At 44.5% G+C, this 21,013-nt stretch overlaps 1 protein-coding gene across 1 annotated transcript in view; it reads left to right on the forward strand.

Annotated features, from left to right (window-relative positions):
• Positions 1-7,522: 7,522 nt before the first annotated feature.
• LOC126297583 (acetyl-CoA acetyltransferase, cytosolic-like) overlaps positions 7,523-21,013 on the forward strand; it is a 67,655-nt gene continuing 54,164 nt past the window's right edge. Inside the window, exon 1 of the mRNA XM_049988550.1 lies at positions 7,523-7,824. Coding sequence (XP_049844507.1) covers positions 7,782-7,824 — 43 coding nt within the window. The 5' untranslated portion in view covers positions 7,523-7,781. The remainder of the gene's footprint in view (positions 7,825-21,013) is intronic.

Raw genomic sequence — 21,013 nt, forward strand, 5'->3', positions numbered from 1 at the left:
GGCTTATTAAACTGATAGTTCGGTAATTTTCACATCTGTCAGCACCTGCTTTCTTTGGGATTGGAATTATTATATTCTTCTTGAAGTCTGAGGGTATTTCGCCTGTCTCATACATCTTGCTCACCAGCTGGTAGAGTTTTGTCAGGACTGGTTGTCCCAAGGCCGTCAGTAGTTCTAATGGAATGTTGTCTACTCCGGGGGCCTTGTTTCGACTCAGGTCTTTCAGTGCTCTGTCAAACTCTTCACGCAGTATCGTATCTCCCATTTCGTCTTCATCTACATCCCCTTCCATTTCCATAATATTGTCCTCAAGTTCATCGCCCTTGTATAAACCTTCTATATACTCCTTCCACCTTTCTGCCTTCCCTTCTTTGCTTAGAACTGGGCTGCCATCTGAGCTCTTGATATTCATACACGTGGTTGTCTTCTCTCCAAAGGTCTCTTTAATTTTCCTGTAGGCAGTATCTATCTTACCCCTAGTGAGATAAGCTTCTACATCCTTACATTTGTCCTCTAGCCATCCCTGTTTAGCCATTTTGCACTTCCTGTCGATCTCATTTTTGAGACGTTTGTATTCCTTTTTGCCTGCTTCATTTACTGCATTTTTATATTTTCTCCTTTCATCAATTAAATTCAATATTTCTTCTGTTACCCAAGGATTTCTAGCAGCCCTCGTCTTTGTACCTACTTTATCCTCTGCTGCCTTCACTACTACATCCCTCAGAGCTACCCATTCTTCTTCTACTGTATTTCTTTTCCCTATTCCTGTCAATTGTTCCCTTATGCTCTCTCTGAACCTCTGTACAACCTCTGGTTCTTTCAGTTTATCCAGGTCCCATCTCCTTAATTTCCCACATTTTTGCAGTTTCTTCAGTTTTAATCTACAGGTCATAACCAATAGATTGTGGTCAGAGTCCACATCTGCCCCTGGAAATGTCTTACAATTTAAAACCTGGTTCCTAAATCTCTGTCTTACCATTATATAATCTATCTGATACCTTTTAGTATCTCCAGGGTTCTTCCACGTATACAACCTTCTTTCATGATTCTTAAACCAAGTGTTAGCTATGATTAAGTTGTGCTCTGTGCAAAATTCTACTAGGCGGCTTCCTCTTTCATTTCTTAGCCCCAATCCATATTCACCTACTATGTTTCCTTCTCTCCCTTTTCCTACACTCGAATTCCAGTCACCCATTACTATTAAATTTTCGTCTCCCTTCACTATCTGAATAATTTCTTTTATTTCATCGTACATTTCTTCAATTTCTTCATCATCTGCAGAGCTAGTTGGCATATAAACTTGTACTACTGTAGTAGGTGTGGGCTTCGTATCTATCTTGGCCACAATAATGCGTTCACTATGCTGTTTGTAGTAGCTTACCCGCATTCCTATTTTCCTATTCATTATTAAACCTACTCCTGCATTACCCCTATCTGATTTTGTGTTTATAACCCTGTAGTCACCTGACCAGAAGTCTTGTTCCTCCTGCCACCGAACTTCACTAATTCCCACTATATCTAACTTTAACCTATCCATTTCCCTTTTTAAATTTTCTAACCTACCTGCCCGATTAAGTGATCTGACATTCCACGCTCCGATCCGTAGAACGCCAGTTTTCTTTCTCCTGAGCGGGAAAAAAATGGAAATTTGTGGTAAGGACTATGGGATCAAACTGCTGAGGTCATCAGTCCCTAGTCTTACGCACTACTTAATCTAACTTAAACTAACTTAAGCTAAGGACAACACACACATCCATGCCCGAGGGAGGACTCGAACCTCCGATGGGGGGTGCAAGGGGAACAAAAAGGAAATGACTAGTAGCTGTACAATGTACCCTCTGCCACGTATCACGCGGTCTCCTTTATGCATGAGCAACACTCTCCGTGGAGGGAAAGCGAAGTTCTTGTCGAGGAACACTGCTGAAAAAATTGAGTGAACCGGCATTTGAAGCTGCCTCCTGAACGATTTACTGCCGGCGACATGCACTTCGCGTAAGTACTACGAAGATAACATAGAAGATATTAGGGCACATACGGAGGCACATAGGCAGTCGTGTTTCTTTCTCTCTATTTGCAAGTGGAACAGGAAAGAAAATGGCTAGTAGTGGTACAACGTACACTCCACGATGCATCCTACAGTGGCTTGCAGAGTACACATGTAGATGCAGGCAAATGCAGCAGTCCATCGATACGTCCATCTACCTTCCTGCACGCGCACAATGTGACCCCATTCGATGGCCGAAGTTGTTCAGCGGGAGTACATACTCGTCGGTGCGGCATGTTGTACCCTATAATGAATGTTGCAAACACTGTTAACCTCTAAACTCAGCACATTTTCTGCCTTCAGAGTCAAAACAGAGGATGCACAGGAAGGTGCGACATCTGATCGCCAATGACCGTGACAAATGGATCACTACCAGTATAACCCCTCAGTATTCACGTATTATGCCTTGGTGCCACTGAACACAGTCCCTGAGGGTATTGCATTTTTGTTTCCGTCAGTGTATGTACCCACTTGAACAGTTATAGTTCTATCACACTTCTCTGGAACACACACAAAATTACCTCCTTATCTTTGAATGAGTATGTGTCAGATTATTTTTAGGAAAACCAGTTGATAGACTGAGAAATTGCAGGAAGAGTAACCCTCCCACAAAGAAGGTAGTTTGCAAAACCCTCGTTCCGCCGACGCTTGTATACTGTTACTTTGCCTAGGACCCTTACCATATAGGACTGTTAGAGGAAATATTAAGGATCCAAAGAAGAGCAGCACGGTTCATCACAGGTTCGTTTGGTCCATTCAACTGCAGTGGCAGACGTGACAAGATCGGCTCCGTTCCTCACGATGTGGTTTGCTGTTGAAATTTCGAGTATGCACGTTCCCAGAAGATTCAACCAACATATTGCTTCCTCCCACACGTATGTTGCGAAAAGATTGTTAAGGTAAAATTATCCACAGGATGAACCCCAACTCCCAAGACAAAATTTCGGAAGTTGTTCAGGGAGATTACTCGTATCTAACAATTTTGGTATCAGGGACCCGTGGTCTCCAGTGGCCCATAGGAGAGTAATTTATTTCCCTTGATTTTTTACTTCAGTTTATCTAGCACTTAAGGTATCTACGAAACAGTGCAAATATAGACAGTACGCCTTGAATGTTCATCGAAATCTACATCTACGTGATTGCTGTGCTATTCACGATAAAGTGCCTGACAGAGGGTTCAATGAACCACCTTCAAGCTGTCTCTCTACCGTTCCACTGTCGAACGGCGCGCGGGAAAAGCGAGCACTTAAATTTTTCTGTGTGAGAGTGCCAACAGAACGTTTTCGCAATCGGAGGAGAAAACTGGTGATTGACATTTCATGAGAAGATCCCGTCGGAACGAAAAACTCCTTTGTTTTAATGATTGCCACTCCAATTCACGTATCATGTCTGTGGCACTATCTCCCCTATTTCGAGGTAGTACAAAACGAACCGCTCTTCTTTGAACTTTTCCGATGTCATCCGTCAGTCCCACCTGATGCGGATCCCAACACGCACAACAATATTCCAGAACAGGGCGGACAAGCGTGGTGTAAACAGTCTCTTTAGTAGACCTGTTCTCCTTCTAAGTGTTCTGCCAATGAATCGCTGTCGTTCGTTTGCTCTATCCACAACATTATCTATATGATCGGTCGAGTTTAGGTTATTTGTACTTGTAATCAGTAAGTATTTGGCTGAATTTAAAGCCTTAAGATTTGTGGAAACAAACTTGTTGTGTCCACTCACGGTATTTGTTGTGGACAGCAGCGATTACCGCTTTATTGTTCGCCCCCGAACTTGTATTCGGTACTGTTCTGTTCTGTCAGGGGTTTATTTTTCCAGCAGTGTTGGCTGTACGTTAAGAGAGATACAGTGTAACGTGGCTAGGTTTAGTGATGAAGAGCTGATCGATAAGCACTTCGTGTATGGGTTCTCTGAATGCAATGGAAGTGTGGCACAACACCATGCTGCGCTGTTCCCACAGCGGCGTCAAACACATCACCGTATTTTTCGGAGGACTGTGGCATTACCCTTGTTCTGCGTTACACGTTCTGGTGATAGCACGTAACACACTTTTTCAACATAATGAACATATTTTTACAGAAGCAAAGGTAATTCGCGTAATAAACGAAGTAAACCATTGTTACATTTTCTTCGCTGTAACTAGCCATGGGAGCCAATTCAGAAAATATTTCTGAACGGCTTCCAAGTTCACGTTCACGTTAATCACGTATATATTCTTCCCTCACATCACTCGCGACCGGAACAGGAAAGGGGAATGTGACAGTGGTCCGCAAAATACACTCCTGGAAATGGAAAAAAGAACACATTGACACCGGTGTGTCAGACCCACCATACTTGCTCCGGACACTGCGAGAGGGCTGTGCAAGCAATGATCACACGCACGGCACAGCGGACACACCAGGAACCGCGGTGTTGGCCGTCGAATGGCGCTAGCTGCGCAGCATTTGTGCACCGCCGCCGTCAGTGTCAGCCAGTTTGCCGTGGCATACGGAGCCCCATCGCAGTCTTTAACACTGGTAGCATGCCGCGACAGCGTGGACGTGAACCGTATGTGCAGTTGACGGACTTTGAGCGAGGGCGTATAGTGGGCATGCGGGAGGCCGGGTGGACGTACCGCCGAATTGCTCAACACGTGGGGCGTGGGGTGTGAGGTCTCCACAGTACATCGATGTTGTCGCCAGTGGTCGGCGGAAGGTGCACGTGCCCGTCGACCTGGGACCGGACCGCAGCGACGCACGGATGCACGCCGAGACCGTAGGATCCTACGCAGTGCCGTAGGGGACCGCACCGCCTCTTCCTAGCAAATTAGGAACACTGTTGCTCCTGGGGTATCGGCGAGGACCATTCGCAACCGTCTCCATGAAGCTGGGCTACGGTCCCGCACACCGTTAGGCCGTCTTCCGCTCACGCCCCAACATCGTGTAGCCCGCCTCCAGTGGTGTCGCGACAGGCGTGAATGGAGCGACGAATGGAGACGTGTCGTCTTCAGCGATGAGAATCGCTTCTGCCTTGGTGCCAATGATGGTCGTATGCGTGTTTGGCGCCGTGCAGGTGAGCGCCACAATCAGGACTGCATACGACCGAGGCACACAGGGCCAACACCCGGCATCATGGTGTGGGGAGCGATCTCCTACACTGGCCGTACACCTCTGGTGATCGTCGAGGGGACACTGAATAGTGCGCGGTACATCCAAACCGTCATCGAATCCATCGTTCTACCATTCCTAGACCGGCAAGGGAACTTGCTGTTCCAACAGGACAATGCACGTCCGCATGTATCCCGTGCCACCCAACGTGCTCTAGAAGGTGTAAGTCAACTACCCTGGCCAGCAAGATCTCCGGATCTGTCCCCCATTGAGCATGTTTGGGACTGGATGAAGCGTCGTCTCACGCGGTCTGCACGTCCAGCACGAACGCTGGTCCAGCTGAGGCGCCAGGTGGAAATGGCATGGCAAGCCGTTCCACAGGACTACATTCAGCATCTCTACGATCGTCTCCATGGGAGAATAGCAGCCTGCATTGCTGCGAAAGGTGGATATACACTGTACTAGTGCCGACATTGTGCATGCTCTGTTGCCTGTGTCTATGTGCCTGTGGTTCTGTCAGTGTGATCATGTGATGTATCTGACCCCAGGAATGTGTCAATAAAGTTTCCCCTTCCTGGGACAATGAATTCAAGGTGTTCTTATTTCAATTTCCAGGAGTGTACCTCCCACCACACACAGTAAGGCCCTCTGCGGGGTACAGATGTAAGGACGTCTAGTTAATTTAGTGCTTTCTGCCATTTGAGAATTCGCCAGTTCAGTCGTACATCTGTTGTGACGCACCATTCTTTAGGCTTTAGTGCGGAATTAAACTGAAAACTTTCGGAACTTTAACAATCTTTAATTGACATAGTCACAAGCAGTACGTCTGGCTTTATACCAGGTGGTTATAATGAGAGTGGGTCTGCTCACAGAGGTCCAGTGTAGGCTGTAATTATCTCATGGTAGCAAAACTTGGTAGACATTCTAATGCGTTAAAAAATCTCTCTGAGCACTATGGGACTTAACTTCTGAGGTCATCAGTCCCCTACAACTTAGAACTACTTAAACCTAACTAACCTAAGGACATCACATACATCCATGCCCGAGGTAGGGTTCGAACCTGTGACAGTAGAGGTCTCATGGTTCCAGACTGCAGCGCCTAGAACGGCTCGGCCACTGCGGCCGGCTAATGCGTGAAGGCGGAACCGATTTACGCTAAAAAGAAATAGTTCCAATTTTGGCCACCAGGTGCCAATCTGGCGCTGTACAGCATATCATCGACGTCTCCATTGATTATATTGAACAAATTAGTGGCGGTTAATACCTCCCACCACATACTGTGAGGCCTTCTGCGGGGTACAGATGTAGGGACGTCTAGTTAATTTAGTGCTTTCTACCAGTTGAGAATTCACCAGTTCAGTCGCACATCTGTCGTGATGCACCACATGAACCATTTTTTGTTTTATTTTTGTAGGCTTTAGTGTGGTATTAAACTGAAAACTTTCGGAACTGTAACAATCTTTAATTGACCTAGTCACAAGCAGTACGTCTGGCTTTATACCAGGTGGTTATAATGAGAGTGGATCTGCTCACAGAGGTCCAGTGTAGGCTGTAATTATCGCATGGTAGCAAAACTTGGTAGATATTCTAATGCGTTAAGGCGGAACCGATTTACGCTTAAAAAAAAGTTCCAATTTTTGCCACCTGGTGTCAATCTGGCGCTGTACAGCATATCGTCGACGTCTCTCTTGCTTATATTGAACAAATTAGTGGTGGTTAATAATAAAATCAACGTTATGTCTTTCCCACTTGTTTGACTTTTTCTACCCACGTCTCGTTCCCAATCCATTACATATGGAGACATTTCCATACATCTTTCAGCTTTCACAGCGCTAGTTTTGCACCTGGTGCCCTATATTGGAACACATTCTTTTCCAGCGCAAATCGATTCCGAATAAACGCGTGAGAATATCTACCAAGTTTCACTGCCATACGATAACTACAGCCCACTCTGGACCTCTGTGAGTAGCTGCACTTTAATTATACCCATCTAGGACGACATGTCTGCTTTCATGAGCTTCAGTTTTCAGGAATAAAAGTTTATTCGATTAAATGAGACTTTTCACAAAAACAAAAACAAAACAAAAAATGCTTAACAGTTTGCTAACCCACCGATTTTAGTTCGGTATTGGGCAAGTGGATTCCCTTAACCTTGGACGAAACGGCTCAGATCGGTCAATACAACGCCTGTGGCTACGTATCTACTAGCGGGGCAGAAATGATGCAACAGGCGCAATTATGGTGAAAAACTGGAGGTCCCTAACACGATGTTAGACGAATTGGTCTTTGACCTGTCAGTTAGATACCGCTTTCTACGTGACTAGGCCTCGAGGTGGGATGAGGCTGACGCAACGGCCGGTCCTCTGATGAAAAGCTGGCGGGCCGTATCACGTGGCGGCGTTAAGTGAAGTGGCCGGCGAACTGCCACTCACGAGGCAGCAAACAAGGGTGGGGCCAGCCGGCGCTTGTGGCTTCACTCGCACGTGACAGGGTCGCCGTCTGCGGGGGGTGGGGACCTGACGTCATCGCGATCTGCTTGTTATCGCCTCGCTGTGCGGCCTTGACTCGCGTAAAGAAGAGCCGGCGTCTGCAGCGGAGCTCGCAGTCCGCACCGCACGCCGCAGCTGTAACAAGCCACACACTGCACCATGGCTGAGGTCGTCATTGTTTCTGCAGTCAGAACACCAATAGGTAATACGACGCGGCGCTGCTTTTGCGATATTTTGCTATCAATGGCACTGTTTTCGAAGGCACACGGGTTCTCCCGCCCACGTATTCCTATTTGAAAACGCACGCTGTTTTCACAGTATCATTCCGTCCAAGTCGCACATAAAGACCTGACTACTACCGAACATGCGTAACTTGAGTTATGCCTAATAACTGCGCTAGGAAAGGGAAAAATCGATCGGCTAACACCGAAACCGGTATTTTAGTTCCGAATAACCGGTACTTGTTTGATCATAGTCATAACAGTTTTTCTTTTCCTTTATTTAAAAGTAACCTGGTAAAAAAAAAATCAAATGGCTCTGAGCACTATGGGACTTAACTGCTGTGGTCATCAGTCGCCGAGAACTTAGAACTACTTAAACCTAACTAACCTACGGACATCGCACGCATCCATGCCCGAAGCAGGATTCAAACCTGCGACCGCAGCGGTCTCGCAGTTCCAGACTGTAGCGTCCAGAACCTCTCGGCCACTCCGGCCAGCAACCGGGTAAAAAGCCGGTTATCATTTTTCCAGAGCGGCAGAGGTAAAAGTCGGTTCTTGGATAAAATTTTTTTTTAAAAAACGAGCAATGTTTATTCTTAAAATTTCCATTGCTTTGAAATATTGATAACGGAAATTGTAAAAAGCGACCAGCACAATGCCTACAGTTAGAAACTAGCAACAAATAAATGACATTAGGATGAGTACAGTATTGCAGAAAAAATAACGTACCTGTTGCCATTTCTACATCTACATCCATACTCCGCAAGCCACCTGACGGTATGTGGCGGAGGAAAGAAAGATTGTCGGTATGTCTCTGTGTGGGCTCTAGTCTCTCTGATTTTATCCTCATGGTCTCTTCGCGAGATATACGCAGGAGGGAGTAATATACTGCTTGACTCCTCGGTGAAGGTATGTTCTCGAAACTTCAACAAAAGCCCGTACCGAGCTACTGAGCATCTCTCCTGCAGAGTCTTCCACCGGAGTTTATCTATCATCTCCGTAACGCTTTCGCGATTACTAAATGATCCTGTAACGAAGCGCGCTGCTCTCCGTAGGATCTTCTTGATCTCTTCTATCAACCCTATCTGGTACGGATCCCAAACTGGTGAGTAGTATTCAAGCAGTGGGCGAACAAGTGTACTGTAACCTATTTCCTTTGTTTTCGGATTGCATTTCCTTCCAATGAATCTCAGTCTGGCATCTGCTTTACCGACTCTTAATTTTATGTGGTCATTCCAAAATGGCTCTGAGCGCTATGGGACTTACCATCTGAGGTCATCAGTCCCCTAGAACTTAGAACTACTTAAACCTAACTAACCTAAGGACATCACACACATCCATGCCCGAGGCAGCGTTCGAACCTGCGACCGTAGCGGTCGCGCGGTTCCAGACTGAAGCGCCTAGAACCGCTCGGCCACACCGGACGGCTGTGGTCATTCCATTTTAAATCACTCCTAATGCCTACTCCCAAATTATTTATAAAATTATCTGCTTCCAGTTGCTGACCTACTATATTGTAGCTAAATGATAAAGGATCTTTCTACGTATTCGCAGCACATTACACTTGTCTACATTGTGATTCAATTGCCATACCCTGCACCATGCGTCGATTCTTTGCAGATCTTCCTGCATTTCAGTACAGTTTTCCATTGTTACAACCTCTCGATATAATACAGCATCATCCGCAAAAAGCCTCAGTGAACTTTCGATGTTATCCACAACGTCATTTATGAATATTGTGAATAGCAACGGTCCTACAACACTCCCCTGCGGCACACCTGAAATCATTCTTACTTCGGAAGACTTCTCTCCTTTGAGAATGACATGCTGCGTTCTGTTATCTAGAAACTCTTCAATCCAATCACGCAATTGGTCTGATAGTTCATATGCTCTTTCTTTGTTCATTAAACGACTGTGGGGAACTGTATCAAAAGCCTTGCGGAAACCAAGAAACACGGCATCTACCTGGGAACCCGTGTCTACGACTCTCTGAGTCTCGTGGACGAATAGCGAGAGCTGGGTTTCACACGATCGTCTTTTTCGAAATCCATGTTGATTCCTACAGAGTAGATTTCTAGGCTCCAGAAAAGTCATTATACACGAACATAATACGTGTTTCAAAATTCTACAACTGATCGACGTTAGAGATAGTTCTGCACATCTGTTCGACGTCCCTTCTTGAAAATGGGGATGACCTGTGCCCTTTTCCGATCCTTTGGAACGCTACGCTCTTCTAGAGACCTACGGTACACCGCTGCAAGAAGGGTTGCCTGTTAGGTGCTACGCGGGGACGTGCTGTGTGCGAGACTTGCCCTCAGCTGGCCTATAGTGTAGTTTCTCGCTGTGGTCCTCGGACATCAGTTGTACTGCAAAGTGGTGCCATCCCTAGTTTAGAAGTATTTCACCAAGTACGGTAGCAATGAAGTACAATGCTCCATTTCGTGTAAAAGATTAAAAACGGGAGGAGGCAGAACAAACTTAACACACCATGTAAGGAGAAAACATCCACAATGTTCCTTGGAAAATTTCTCTGATATACCTATAATTTTATTGACGTGCTATAAATTCGGATTAATAACTGAGCCCTTAATTTTCTGGTTTCTTCAGGGTGAAAAATTTATACCATCCAAAACTGACGATGCAGGGAAGTCATCAACTTGTGACCTTCCACCCTCGCTGTCCCCAGGCCCTCCTCCTTCGCCTTCACAATCTATCTTGCAGACAATGAGACCGATTTCTGCCGAACCTCAACCCCATATTGATAGTGACCTCGTATTCCTCCATCAGAATTTTTCAATCTTTGTTCGAAGTCTACGTTTATTATTGGAAGTAATACCAATCAAAAAACAGAAAATCGATTAATTTAAAATGCGATGATTTTTAGCGGTTTTAACAGTCAAGTTAAACTGGAGACAAAAAGAACCGGTGTAACCGAAAATCGGTTGTTTCAGAAATAGCCGGCCGCTGTGGCCGAGCGGTTCTAGGCGCTACAGTCTGGAACGGCGTGACCGCTACGGTCGCAGGTTCGAAGCCTGCCTCGAGCGTGGATGTGTGTGATGTCCTTAGGTTAGTTAGGTTTAAGTAGTTCTACGTTCTAGGGGACTGATGACCTCAGAAGTTAAGTCCCATAGTGCTCAGAGCCACTTGAACCACTTGAGCCACTTCAGAAATAACTGCCATCCCTAGAGTGTGCTTGGTTCATACAGCTGCTGCCTACACAGCCAACTCATGTTCGACAATGGCGTCTGCTGCTACTTCGCTACAGTATTATAGATTCTGAAAGGTTGGCCACCGGGTCTTGAAGCAAAAAATATGCTGTTTAACTGAAGGCTTTCTAATTTTGGCGATTTCTGCCAACAGAGTACAGGAGTGGAACTGTTGAAGTTAAACTGCTTCAATTTATTTGATAGAATAATACTTGAAATGGGAAACAGATATCACATGTAGTACATTATTGCATCTCACTTTAATTTCCTGTCAGGAAAGCGTTAAACGAGAGCTCTGTATCTTATTCTGTAAAATATTCAGCAGATATTGGTGCCAAATATAACATAAATATCGCTAAAGCAGAACTAGTTAACGAAATAGCTGCTTTCAAATACCAGTAGAAATAGCAGATGAAGAACACTGACACAGATTCCCAGTTGGACATTTTGAACTCTTTTTCCAAGTGTGGGCTACAGATGTTTATCCAAACATCAAAACAGCTTTGCGAATATTTACGATAAAGATAGTTAAAGATGATACAAAAAGCTATCATGACGACAGTACACGACGCAGCTGTTAAATTTGTCAATTATATTACCAGTGAGTGCGCTGCACTCAACGCAAGGAAATGGAGAGTAATTTAAAACCATTTTTATTTTATTTCCTATTGACGACTCATACACTGTTAATAATTTAATTGGAGCAAATAAAATCTGTTATTTATTGTGAATCACGATAATACCGGTGTACAGTAGCTGCCACAAACAATAAGTGATAGACTTTGTTTTACTTTTCATTATTTTAGAAAGTTTGTACAATTCGTCATTTACTTACTACCATGATACATATATTTTGTTATGTGCAATGTTTTTTGTCTGTATAGTTCTTTTAAGTCATATTTTTCAGTAATGGTTCGTCCTTATTAAACCTACCTTACCCTACAAATTACAGAATTTCCTATTGCGGAAATGTAGTTTTTGCATCGAGGGAGGGGGGGGGGGGGGGGGCGTAGCTTTGGAAATTCTGCCAGAGGGCAGCTTCGCTTCGGTACATCTCTGCAGCCCTATTGGAGGAATTATGTCGTTGGCTTCCTCTGATATTTGAACAGACTTACCCAACCGGTTATATGGGTACTACAGTTTAACGTTGACTACGACCCACGGGATAGCTCGACATTTTTCATGTAAAGAAACATTACGAGAGATGGAGGAAGTGATAAACGACAAATGAAAATCATAGGACTGACCAGTGATTGAACCTGAGATCTTCGTCTGTAATCTAGCACTTCGCCACTGAGCATTTTGTTGTACGGTTATACAATAATATGTCCGCCTCCGTAGTTAAGTGGTCAGCGTGTCTGAATGCTATGTGAAGGACTCCGGTTCTGAGAAGCTACTTGAGTGAGAAGTAGCGGCTTCAAAGTTCATAAAACAGATAACAGTCTGAAAAGCAATCTGGTGATCCCATTCCCCCTCATATCCCATCCGAATGACGTCACTGGCAGTGGATGGTTGGTAGGGGAGACTGTTGTACATTAGTACACTTCACGGACTTCCGCCTCTTGTCAGCCCAGTAACGGAAGTTTAATATATTTTCATATTCCATTTTTAAATGATGGCTTTTACTCTTTAAGGACTACAGCCTTTCTCTGGAATTACAAAAATTACTCCAGAAAAATTAAGATTTTTGTACTCTCGAAAACATGTTCCAAGGTACAACATGCTCATGTATCTAGTGGAAAATACTCTATCGAAATTTAAAAGCGTCGCAATCGAAAAAATCTTGTCAATACTATATTTAATCGTCTAAAAAAGAACTAAAATCCCCCTTGTCATTCTGAGCCAGTAGGCGACGGGCACAGGTATGGACGGGCGTGTGGCCAACGCACCGCTCTCCCGGCCGTTGTCAGTTCTCGTGACCGGAGCTGCTGCTTCTCAATCAAGTAGCTCCTCAATTGGCTGAGTGCATCCTGGTTGCCAACGGCGCTCGACAGACCCAGAGGGTCACCCATTCAACGGCTAGCCAAGCCCGACAACGGTTAACTTTGGAAATCTGGCGAAATCTGAGTTGACAAACTGCCTATTGGCTTCTGTCTCGGGTTCTTCGGCCGACGTTCATCTAATGATTTTACTGACGTTTCGCCAGCACGAGGGGCTGGCATTGTCAAAGCTTCACCCTCCATTGCCGGTGGTGAACTGGAGCCGAGCTCGCGGACGCAGACTATATGTACCTGGCGCGCCATCTTGCTACCTGCGACGGTCGTTCGCTGCAGTACGGGGAGCCAGAATCCGTTTACCTTAAGGCTTTCCTCTTTCTTGTTGAAACTGTTTGCGTGTTTTTGTATTTCTACAGCTTCTCTGAACAAGCGCGTGTGATAGTGCTTCTCTACAGCCAGAACTTCCGTGTCGGTGAATTTTATTGCGTGGTCGGTCTCACTCATTGCGTGCTCTGCCACGGCCGATTTCTCCTCCTGCCCCAACCTGCAATGTCGCTTATGCCTGGTGTTAACTGATCGTCCAGTCATTCCAACAGCCGGCCGCAGTGGCCGTGCGGTTCTAGGCGCTGCAGTCCGGAACCGCGGGACTGCTACGGTCGCAGGTTCGAATCCTGCCTCGGGCATGGATATGTGTGAGGTCCTTAGGTTAGTTAGGTTTAAGTAGTTCTAAGTTCTAGGGGACTGATGACCTAAGATGTTAAGTCCTATAGTGCTAAGAGCCATTTTTTTTTTCATTCCAACATAAATTTTTCCGCATGTGGATGGTATACGGTATATTCCCGACATTGCAAGTGGGTCCCTTTCCTCCTTCGCCGATCTAAGACACTCTTTGATCTTCCTTGAGGTCTGAAAATCGTACTTACGCCATGTTTGCGCAATATACGACCGATTCTGTCCGTCACTCTGGGAATGTATGGCAGAAAGGCCGTACCCGACATTTCTTTTTCTGTTTCCTTATTTCGCCGAATGTTTGGCTCCGTTACACTTCTAATATCATTTGTGGAGTACCTACTGCTCCTCAGAACACTTTCCAGGTGTTGCATTTCTCGTCTGAGGCGCTGCGGCTCACATATTCGTCCTGCTCTCGTTGCGAGCGTATTAATCATGCCTCTTTTCTGGCTCGGTTGGTGGTTTGATAGTTTGTAACAGGTACCGGTTCGTGTGCGTCGGTTTACGATACACGCTGTGCCCCCGGTTTTCGCCGTCCCTTGTGACCAGCACATCTAGAAATGGCAGTTTCTTGTCCTTTTCTACTTCCATGGTAAATGTTATGTTGGCATGGAGGCTGTTCAAGCGTCTTAGGAAGTCACCGAGCTGTTCTTCACCATGGCTCCACACCACGAAAGTATCATCGACGTACCTGTACCATACCTTAGGTGTGGTACGCCAAGTCCAGTGCGTGTGCTTCGAATTGTTCCATGAAGAAGTTGGCCACCACTGGCAACGCCTTCCATCTGTTCGTATAAATCGCCATTCCACGTGAAATAGCTCGTGGTGAGACATGCATGGAAGAGCTTTTTGATGTCTTCCGGGAAAATGGAACAATTTTGTAAACCGGTGTTGCCACTGCGGCAAGGTCGTTGGCCGCTACTGAGTATTCCTTCGCCATGTGCGTCTTTTAAAGGATGCGTTCGGCCCTGAATTCATTTTTGAGGATGAAAATGCGCGACCTCATCGAACAACGAAGGTGTAGGTGGTCTTGGAACGAGAGGATATTAAGCCTATAATGGCCTGCCCGTTCCCTCGACTTCAGTCCCATGGAACATGTGTTGGATGCATTGGTGAGAAGTATTGCACCGCGTCCACATGTACGGCCAAAGACAATCAGTCAGTTGTTAACCGCGATGATGGAAGAATGGGACGCCCTACCACAAGAATTCCATACAAAACCTGTGGCCAGCATGGAAGCACTTTGCAGAGCATGCACTACCGTCCGTGGAGATCACACACGGTAGTAAGAATCATGTCCCGCCTTTTGAAAGGCCCGGGGGTCATAATGAATAGCGGTGACCTCAGCGAAATTATTGTCATTGAATAAAAGTGTCATTTCTGTTCGTCTCATTGCGTATTTCCTTGAGTTCCCTTCTGCACTATGCTGTAGCAGTTCTTTCTATGTAGGGTCCAAGTTTCATCGAGCTATTTTACTTCGCAATGGCACATTATGCGAAAGTTACTTTCGGCCTTGTGTTTCACACACCAGTGTACATTAATTTTATGCGTCAGAGAAGTAGCAGTGTGCTCCTTTTTCTTCTGAAGGATGCAACATCCAGAAACTTAGTTGTATGGTGGGTTACCTTTCAACGGGTTAATAGGCATCGACTTGTTCACAACGTTACAAAGCGAACTCTTTGAAAATGAGTGAAGGAAAGAGCAAGGTTGCAGGTTTTAAACAGAAAAAACACATTTTTTTTTCATAACTTCAATTTACCCCCGAGTCCCAGAAGAAAATCGCAGGTCGAAATTTCCAGAACACACCACGATGAGATGTTCGATGACAGCGGATTTAATGAGCGGCAAAATGCCTACGCACCATTTGTGTTGAACGAGTGTCTTCTGTATCAAGCTTTAGTTTTTGTAATTCACATGTTAATTCACTGACACAGCACTTAATTTCCTAGATTTTCTTTAGCTAAACAGTGAAGAGCTCCAGTCTTCCCGATTGTTACTTTACGTCAAAAAAGTAAAGTCACTCTTCCAACTTAATGAGTTATGAACTTCCCTCGGAAACTGTTGCTAACGTTAAGAAACAAATTGTTCAAATGGCTCTGAGCACTATGGGACTTAACATCTATGGTCATCAGTCCCCTAGAACTTAGAACTACTTAAACCTAACTAACCTAAGGACAACACACAACACCCAGCCATCACGAGGCAGAGAAAATCCCTGACCCCGCCGGGAATCGAACCCGGGCGTGGGAAGCGAGAACGCTACCGCACAACCACTAGATGCGGGCCGTTAAGAAACATTTTAGGAGCTGTTTTGCTACGATAATCTTTATGATACAAGATACACTCGCAACCAAATACGCGTATCAGGCTGTACAAAGTTAGACACGCACATAATTCTCGCTTGAATTACAGAATAATTGTCCAGTTTTACACAGCTATGAGTTACAATTGTGTACTTAGTTTAAATTCGAATCCGTATGTTTCCTTTTTGTGGGATTCACTCTACCCATTCTTCTTTGCTTGATCGTGTTGATGTGATTCACCCGGCAGTGAGTCAATCATACATCTTTTAGAGTCGAAATATCGAAACATGAAATCAATAATATTCAGGAAGAAATCACGACCGTTACTAGAACAGCTTTCGTTGTTTACCAACGATCCACGAGTACGCCTAGGGGCTTGGCAAGTGGCGAAAGACTTTCCAGAGGCCTCCCCGATCAGTCTTACCAACAGGTTCCAAGTGCTGTCTATGGCTGACACTATCCCTGTCCCTCGACCAGATGCTGTTGTTTGGCTCGTTTCAGAGGAAACCTTTCAGCCTGCAAGGTCTGGGCAGTCACAGAGGGTGGGATTATTGGTAGTTGGACGCTCCGAAGTTAGGCGTGTTTTGGGACCTTTGGGCTGTTACGGGGTGAAGAAAGCCAGTGTGCACTACACGTGCATACCGGGCGGAGTCATTCCAGACGTGGAACGGGTCCTTCCAGATGCCATGAAGAGCACAGGGTGCAGCGAACTGCAGATGGTAGCTCACGTTGGTACCTATGATGTGTGTCACTTTGGATCGGTAGAGATTATCTCTGGTTTCAGGGGGCTAACAGAAATGATAAAGGCTACCCACATCCATGCCCGAGGGAGGACTCGAACCTCCGACGCTGGCAGCCGCACGGGCCGTGAAAAGGCGTCCTAGACCGGGCGGCTACCCCGCACGGTCACAAAAAGGGCTTTAGCCTCAAAGGGTGCATGTCGAACACAGGAAGAACGTAGATCTAGGAACCATCGGTGTAACAGTTGTATACTGTCGTAGCTATGTTGGGAAAGTACCAGAGCTCCAAGCACTAATAGAAAGTACTGATGCTCAAAGCGTTATAGACACAGAAAGCTGGCTAAAGCCGGCAATGAGTTTACCTGAAATTTTTGCGAAAGACCTAACGGTGTTCAGAAAGGATAGGCTAAATTCAGTTGGCGGTGGCGTGTTTGTTGCTATTAGAAGTAGTTTATCTTCTAGCAAAATTGAAGTATATAGTTCCTGTGAGTTAGTGTGGGTAGAGGTCATTCTTGGAAACCGAAATATAATAGTAATTGTATCCTTTTACCTACCTCCTAACGCAGACGATACAATTGCTCAACGGCTCAAAGAAAATTTGAGTCTAATTTCAAACACATACCCTTCTCATACAATTATAGTCGGTGGTGACTTCAATTTATCCTCGATATGTTGGCGAAAATACATGTTTAAATCCTGAGGTACGCATAAAACATTATCCGAAATTTTGTTAAACGCATTCTCTGAAAATTATTTCGGGCAATTAGTTAATGAGCCCGCTTGAAAACAGTTGTGAAAACACACTTGACCTCTTAGTAACAAATTATCTCGAGCTAATAACGAACATCAAAACGGATACAATGATTAGTGAACACAGGGACGTCGTAGCGATACTGAGTACCGTAACTACCAAATCCTCCAAAAATAAACGAAAAATATATCTATTCAAAAAGCAGGTAAAAATTCGCTTGATGCCTTCCTGAGAGACAATTTCTTCTCCTTCCAAATTAACAATATAGGTATGGGCCAAATGTGGCTTGAATTCAAAGAAATAGTATCGACAGCAATTGATAGATTTATACCAAATAAATTCACAAACAACGGACCTGATCCCCCATGGCACACAAAACATGGCAACAGACTGTTGCAAAATCAACGAAAAAAGCACGCGAAATTTAAACGAACACAAAATCCTCAACATTGGCGATCTCTTTCAAAAGCTCGAAATTTAGCGCAGATTTCAAAGCGAGATACTTATCCAATGAAACCTTGTCTCGAAACCTGGCAGAAAATCCTAAGACATTCTGGTCGTATGTAAAGTATGCTGGCGGCAAGACACAATCAATGCCTTCTCTGCGCAATAGCAATGGAAATGCTATGGATGACAATGCTCCACAACACAGTTACTAAACACAGCCTTCCGAAATTCCTTCGTCAAAGAAGATGAAGTAAATATTCCAAAATTCGAGTCAAGAACAGCGGCCAACATGAGTAACTTAGAAATAGATATCCTCGGAACAGTGAAGCATCTTAAATCACTTAATAAATGCACATCTTCCAGTCCGGACTGTATACTAATTAGGTTTCTTTCAGAGTACACTGATGCAATAACTTCATACTTAACAATCATATAAAATCGCTCTCTCGACGAAATATCCATACCCAAAGAATGGAAAGTTGCACGGGTGACACCAATATTGAAGAGACAGTAGGAGTAATCCGCTAAATTTTAGGCTCATGTCATTAACGTCGATATGCAGCGGGATTTTGTAACATATGTTGTGTTCGAATATCATGAATCACCTCGCAGAGTACGGTCTCTTGACACACAGTCAACAGGGATTAGGAAAACGTCGTTCTGGTGGAACACAACTAGCTCTTTACTCACACGAAGTGTTGAGTGCATCGACAGGAGATTCCCAATTGATTCCGTACTTCTAGATTTCCAGAAGGCATTCGACACCACACCTCAGAAGCGGCTTGTAACAATATTGCGTGCTTATGAATATCATCTCAGTTATGCGACTGGATTCGTGATTTCCTGTCAGAGAGGTCACAGCCCATAGTAACTGACGACAAATCATCGAGTAAAACAGAAGTGATTTCTGCCGTTCCCCAAGGTATTGTTACAGGCCCTCTGCTGTACTTTATCTACATAAACTACTTAGAAGACAATCTGAGTAGCAGTGTTAGGTTGTTTGCAGATGACGCTGTCCTTCACCGCCTAGTAAAGTCATCAGAAAATCGAAACAAATTACAAAATGTTTTATACAAGATATGTGTATGGTGCGAAAACTGACAATGATCCTAAATAATGAAAAGTGTGAGGTCATCCACATGAGTGCTGAAAGGAATCAGTTAAACATCGGTTACACAATAAATCAACCAAATTTAAAAGCCGTAAATTCAGGTAAATATCTAGGAATTACAATTGCGAACAGCTTAAATTGGAAAGAACACATAGAAGATGTTGTGGGGGAAGTGAACCAGAGGCTGTTTTTTATTGGCGGAACACTTAGAAAATGCAACGGGTTTACTAAAGAGACTGCCCGCACTACGCTTGTCCGTCCTCTTTTTAGTAATGCTGTGCGGTGTGGGATCCCTAACAGATCGGATTAACGCAATACGTCGAGAAAGTTCAAGGAAGGGCGGCACGTTTTATATTATCGAGAAAAAAGGGAGAAAGTGTCAAGCACATGATACAGAACTTGGAGTGAACATCATCAAAACAAAAATCACCAACTTTCTGATACGAACGCGAAAATATTTTTTTGACGCCGACGTACATAGGAAGAAACGATCATTATAATAAATAAAATAAGGGAAGTCAGAGCTCGCGCGTAAAGATATGGATGTTCGTTTTTTCGGGCGCTGTTCGAGAGTGGAATAATAGAGAATTACTGTGAAGGTGGTTCGATGAACCCTCTGCCGGGTTGATTTGCAGTGTATCCATGTAGATGTAGAAGACATAGAGCAATATTCGAGACTAGGTTTCAAGCTTTCATGAGTAGCATGGAAAATGAAATGAAGTTAATTAGCATTCCAGTATCAGTTTCATCAAATGCTTAGCCTTTGGAATTTCAATTAGACCAAATTGATTTAAAAATTTCTGCTTTATTAAAGGACAGCTATTATAACTCAATAGTTATGTGTAAATCGATTTTTCTATTATGAAATTAATAAAATTCAGAAACGTCCCATATTCACGATCCAACACTAAAAATCATCTCTTCTAGTGGGAGTTGTAGGCGCTTCAGTTCGGAACCGCGCGTCTGCTACGGTCGCAGGTTTGAATCCTGCCTCGGGCATGGATGTGTGTGATGTCCTTCGGTTAGTTAGGTTTAAGTAGTTCTAAGTTCTAGGGGAAGTCCCATAGCGCTCAGAGCCATTTGAACCATTCTCTTCTAGTGGGAGCACTGAATCTGATACTATACAAGGTGTCTTACCTCAAACTTGCACCACACATTTTGCGGCTATGGAAAGTGTTAATGATGTGCGATTTTCACAGAATGAATTGGTAGTCAGGGGCTCGTATTGTTAGCCAATAAACAGAGTGTAGTAATACTTAGAAAGTGTATTTTTTGTTCAAACGCACACTTTTTTAAAATGGAACAATGCCTGTTGACATTAACACGCTAAAAGCAGAGTAAATTCGGATGTTAGTGGTTTTTTTTTCAGGTTTCTAGTGAGAGTCATTTACGAGATACCGTACTTTGAAAGGTTCTCCATGAATCCCATAGAACATTCACGGGACATAATTTAGAACTCAGTTCGTGCTCAAAATCATGCACCAGCAACACTTTCCCAGTTACAGACGGCTAAAGACACAGCATGGGTTTGGGTTGTTTTGGAGGAGGAGACCAAGCACCAAGCAGCGAGGTCATCGGTCTCATCGGATTAGGAAAGGGAGTCGGCCGTGCCTTTTCGGAGGAACCATCCCGGTATTAGCCTGGAGAGATTTAAGGAAATCACGGAAAACCTAAATCAGGATGCCCGGACACGGAATTGAACCGTCATCCTCCCAAATGCGAGTCCAGTGTGCGAGGCAGCAGTGTGCGTAAGTAGATGAAATTAAGAAGTAGTTTTTTTCTATATACGTTTGCAATTTATAAAGAAATTCTACTAAAGTGGTGTGGGCACCCATTATGCTGTGGCCCTAACGACACATCAGCAATTTTTAACTACTACTGGGTGCCATACCTCTGAAGGTAAACCACAAACAATTAAATTTTAAGAGTTGGGAAGAGATCGTACG

Source organism: Schistocerca gregaria, chromosome X, assembly GCF_023897955.1.
Source record: "Schistocerca gregaria isolate iqSchGreg1 chromosome X, iqSchGreg1.2, whole genome shotgun sequence".
Taxonomy (NCBI): Eukaryota; Metazoa; Arthropoda; class Insecta; order Orthoptera; family Acrididae; genus Schistocerca; species Schistocerca gregaria.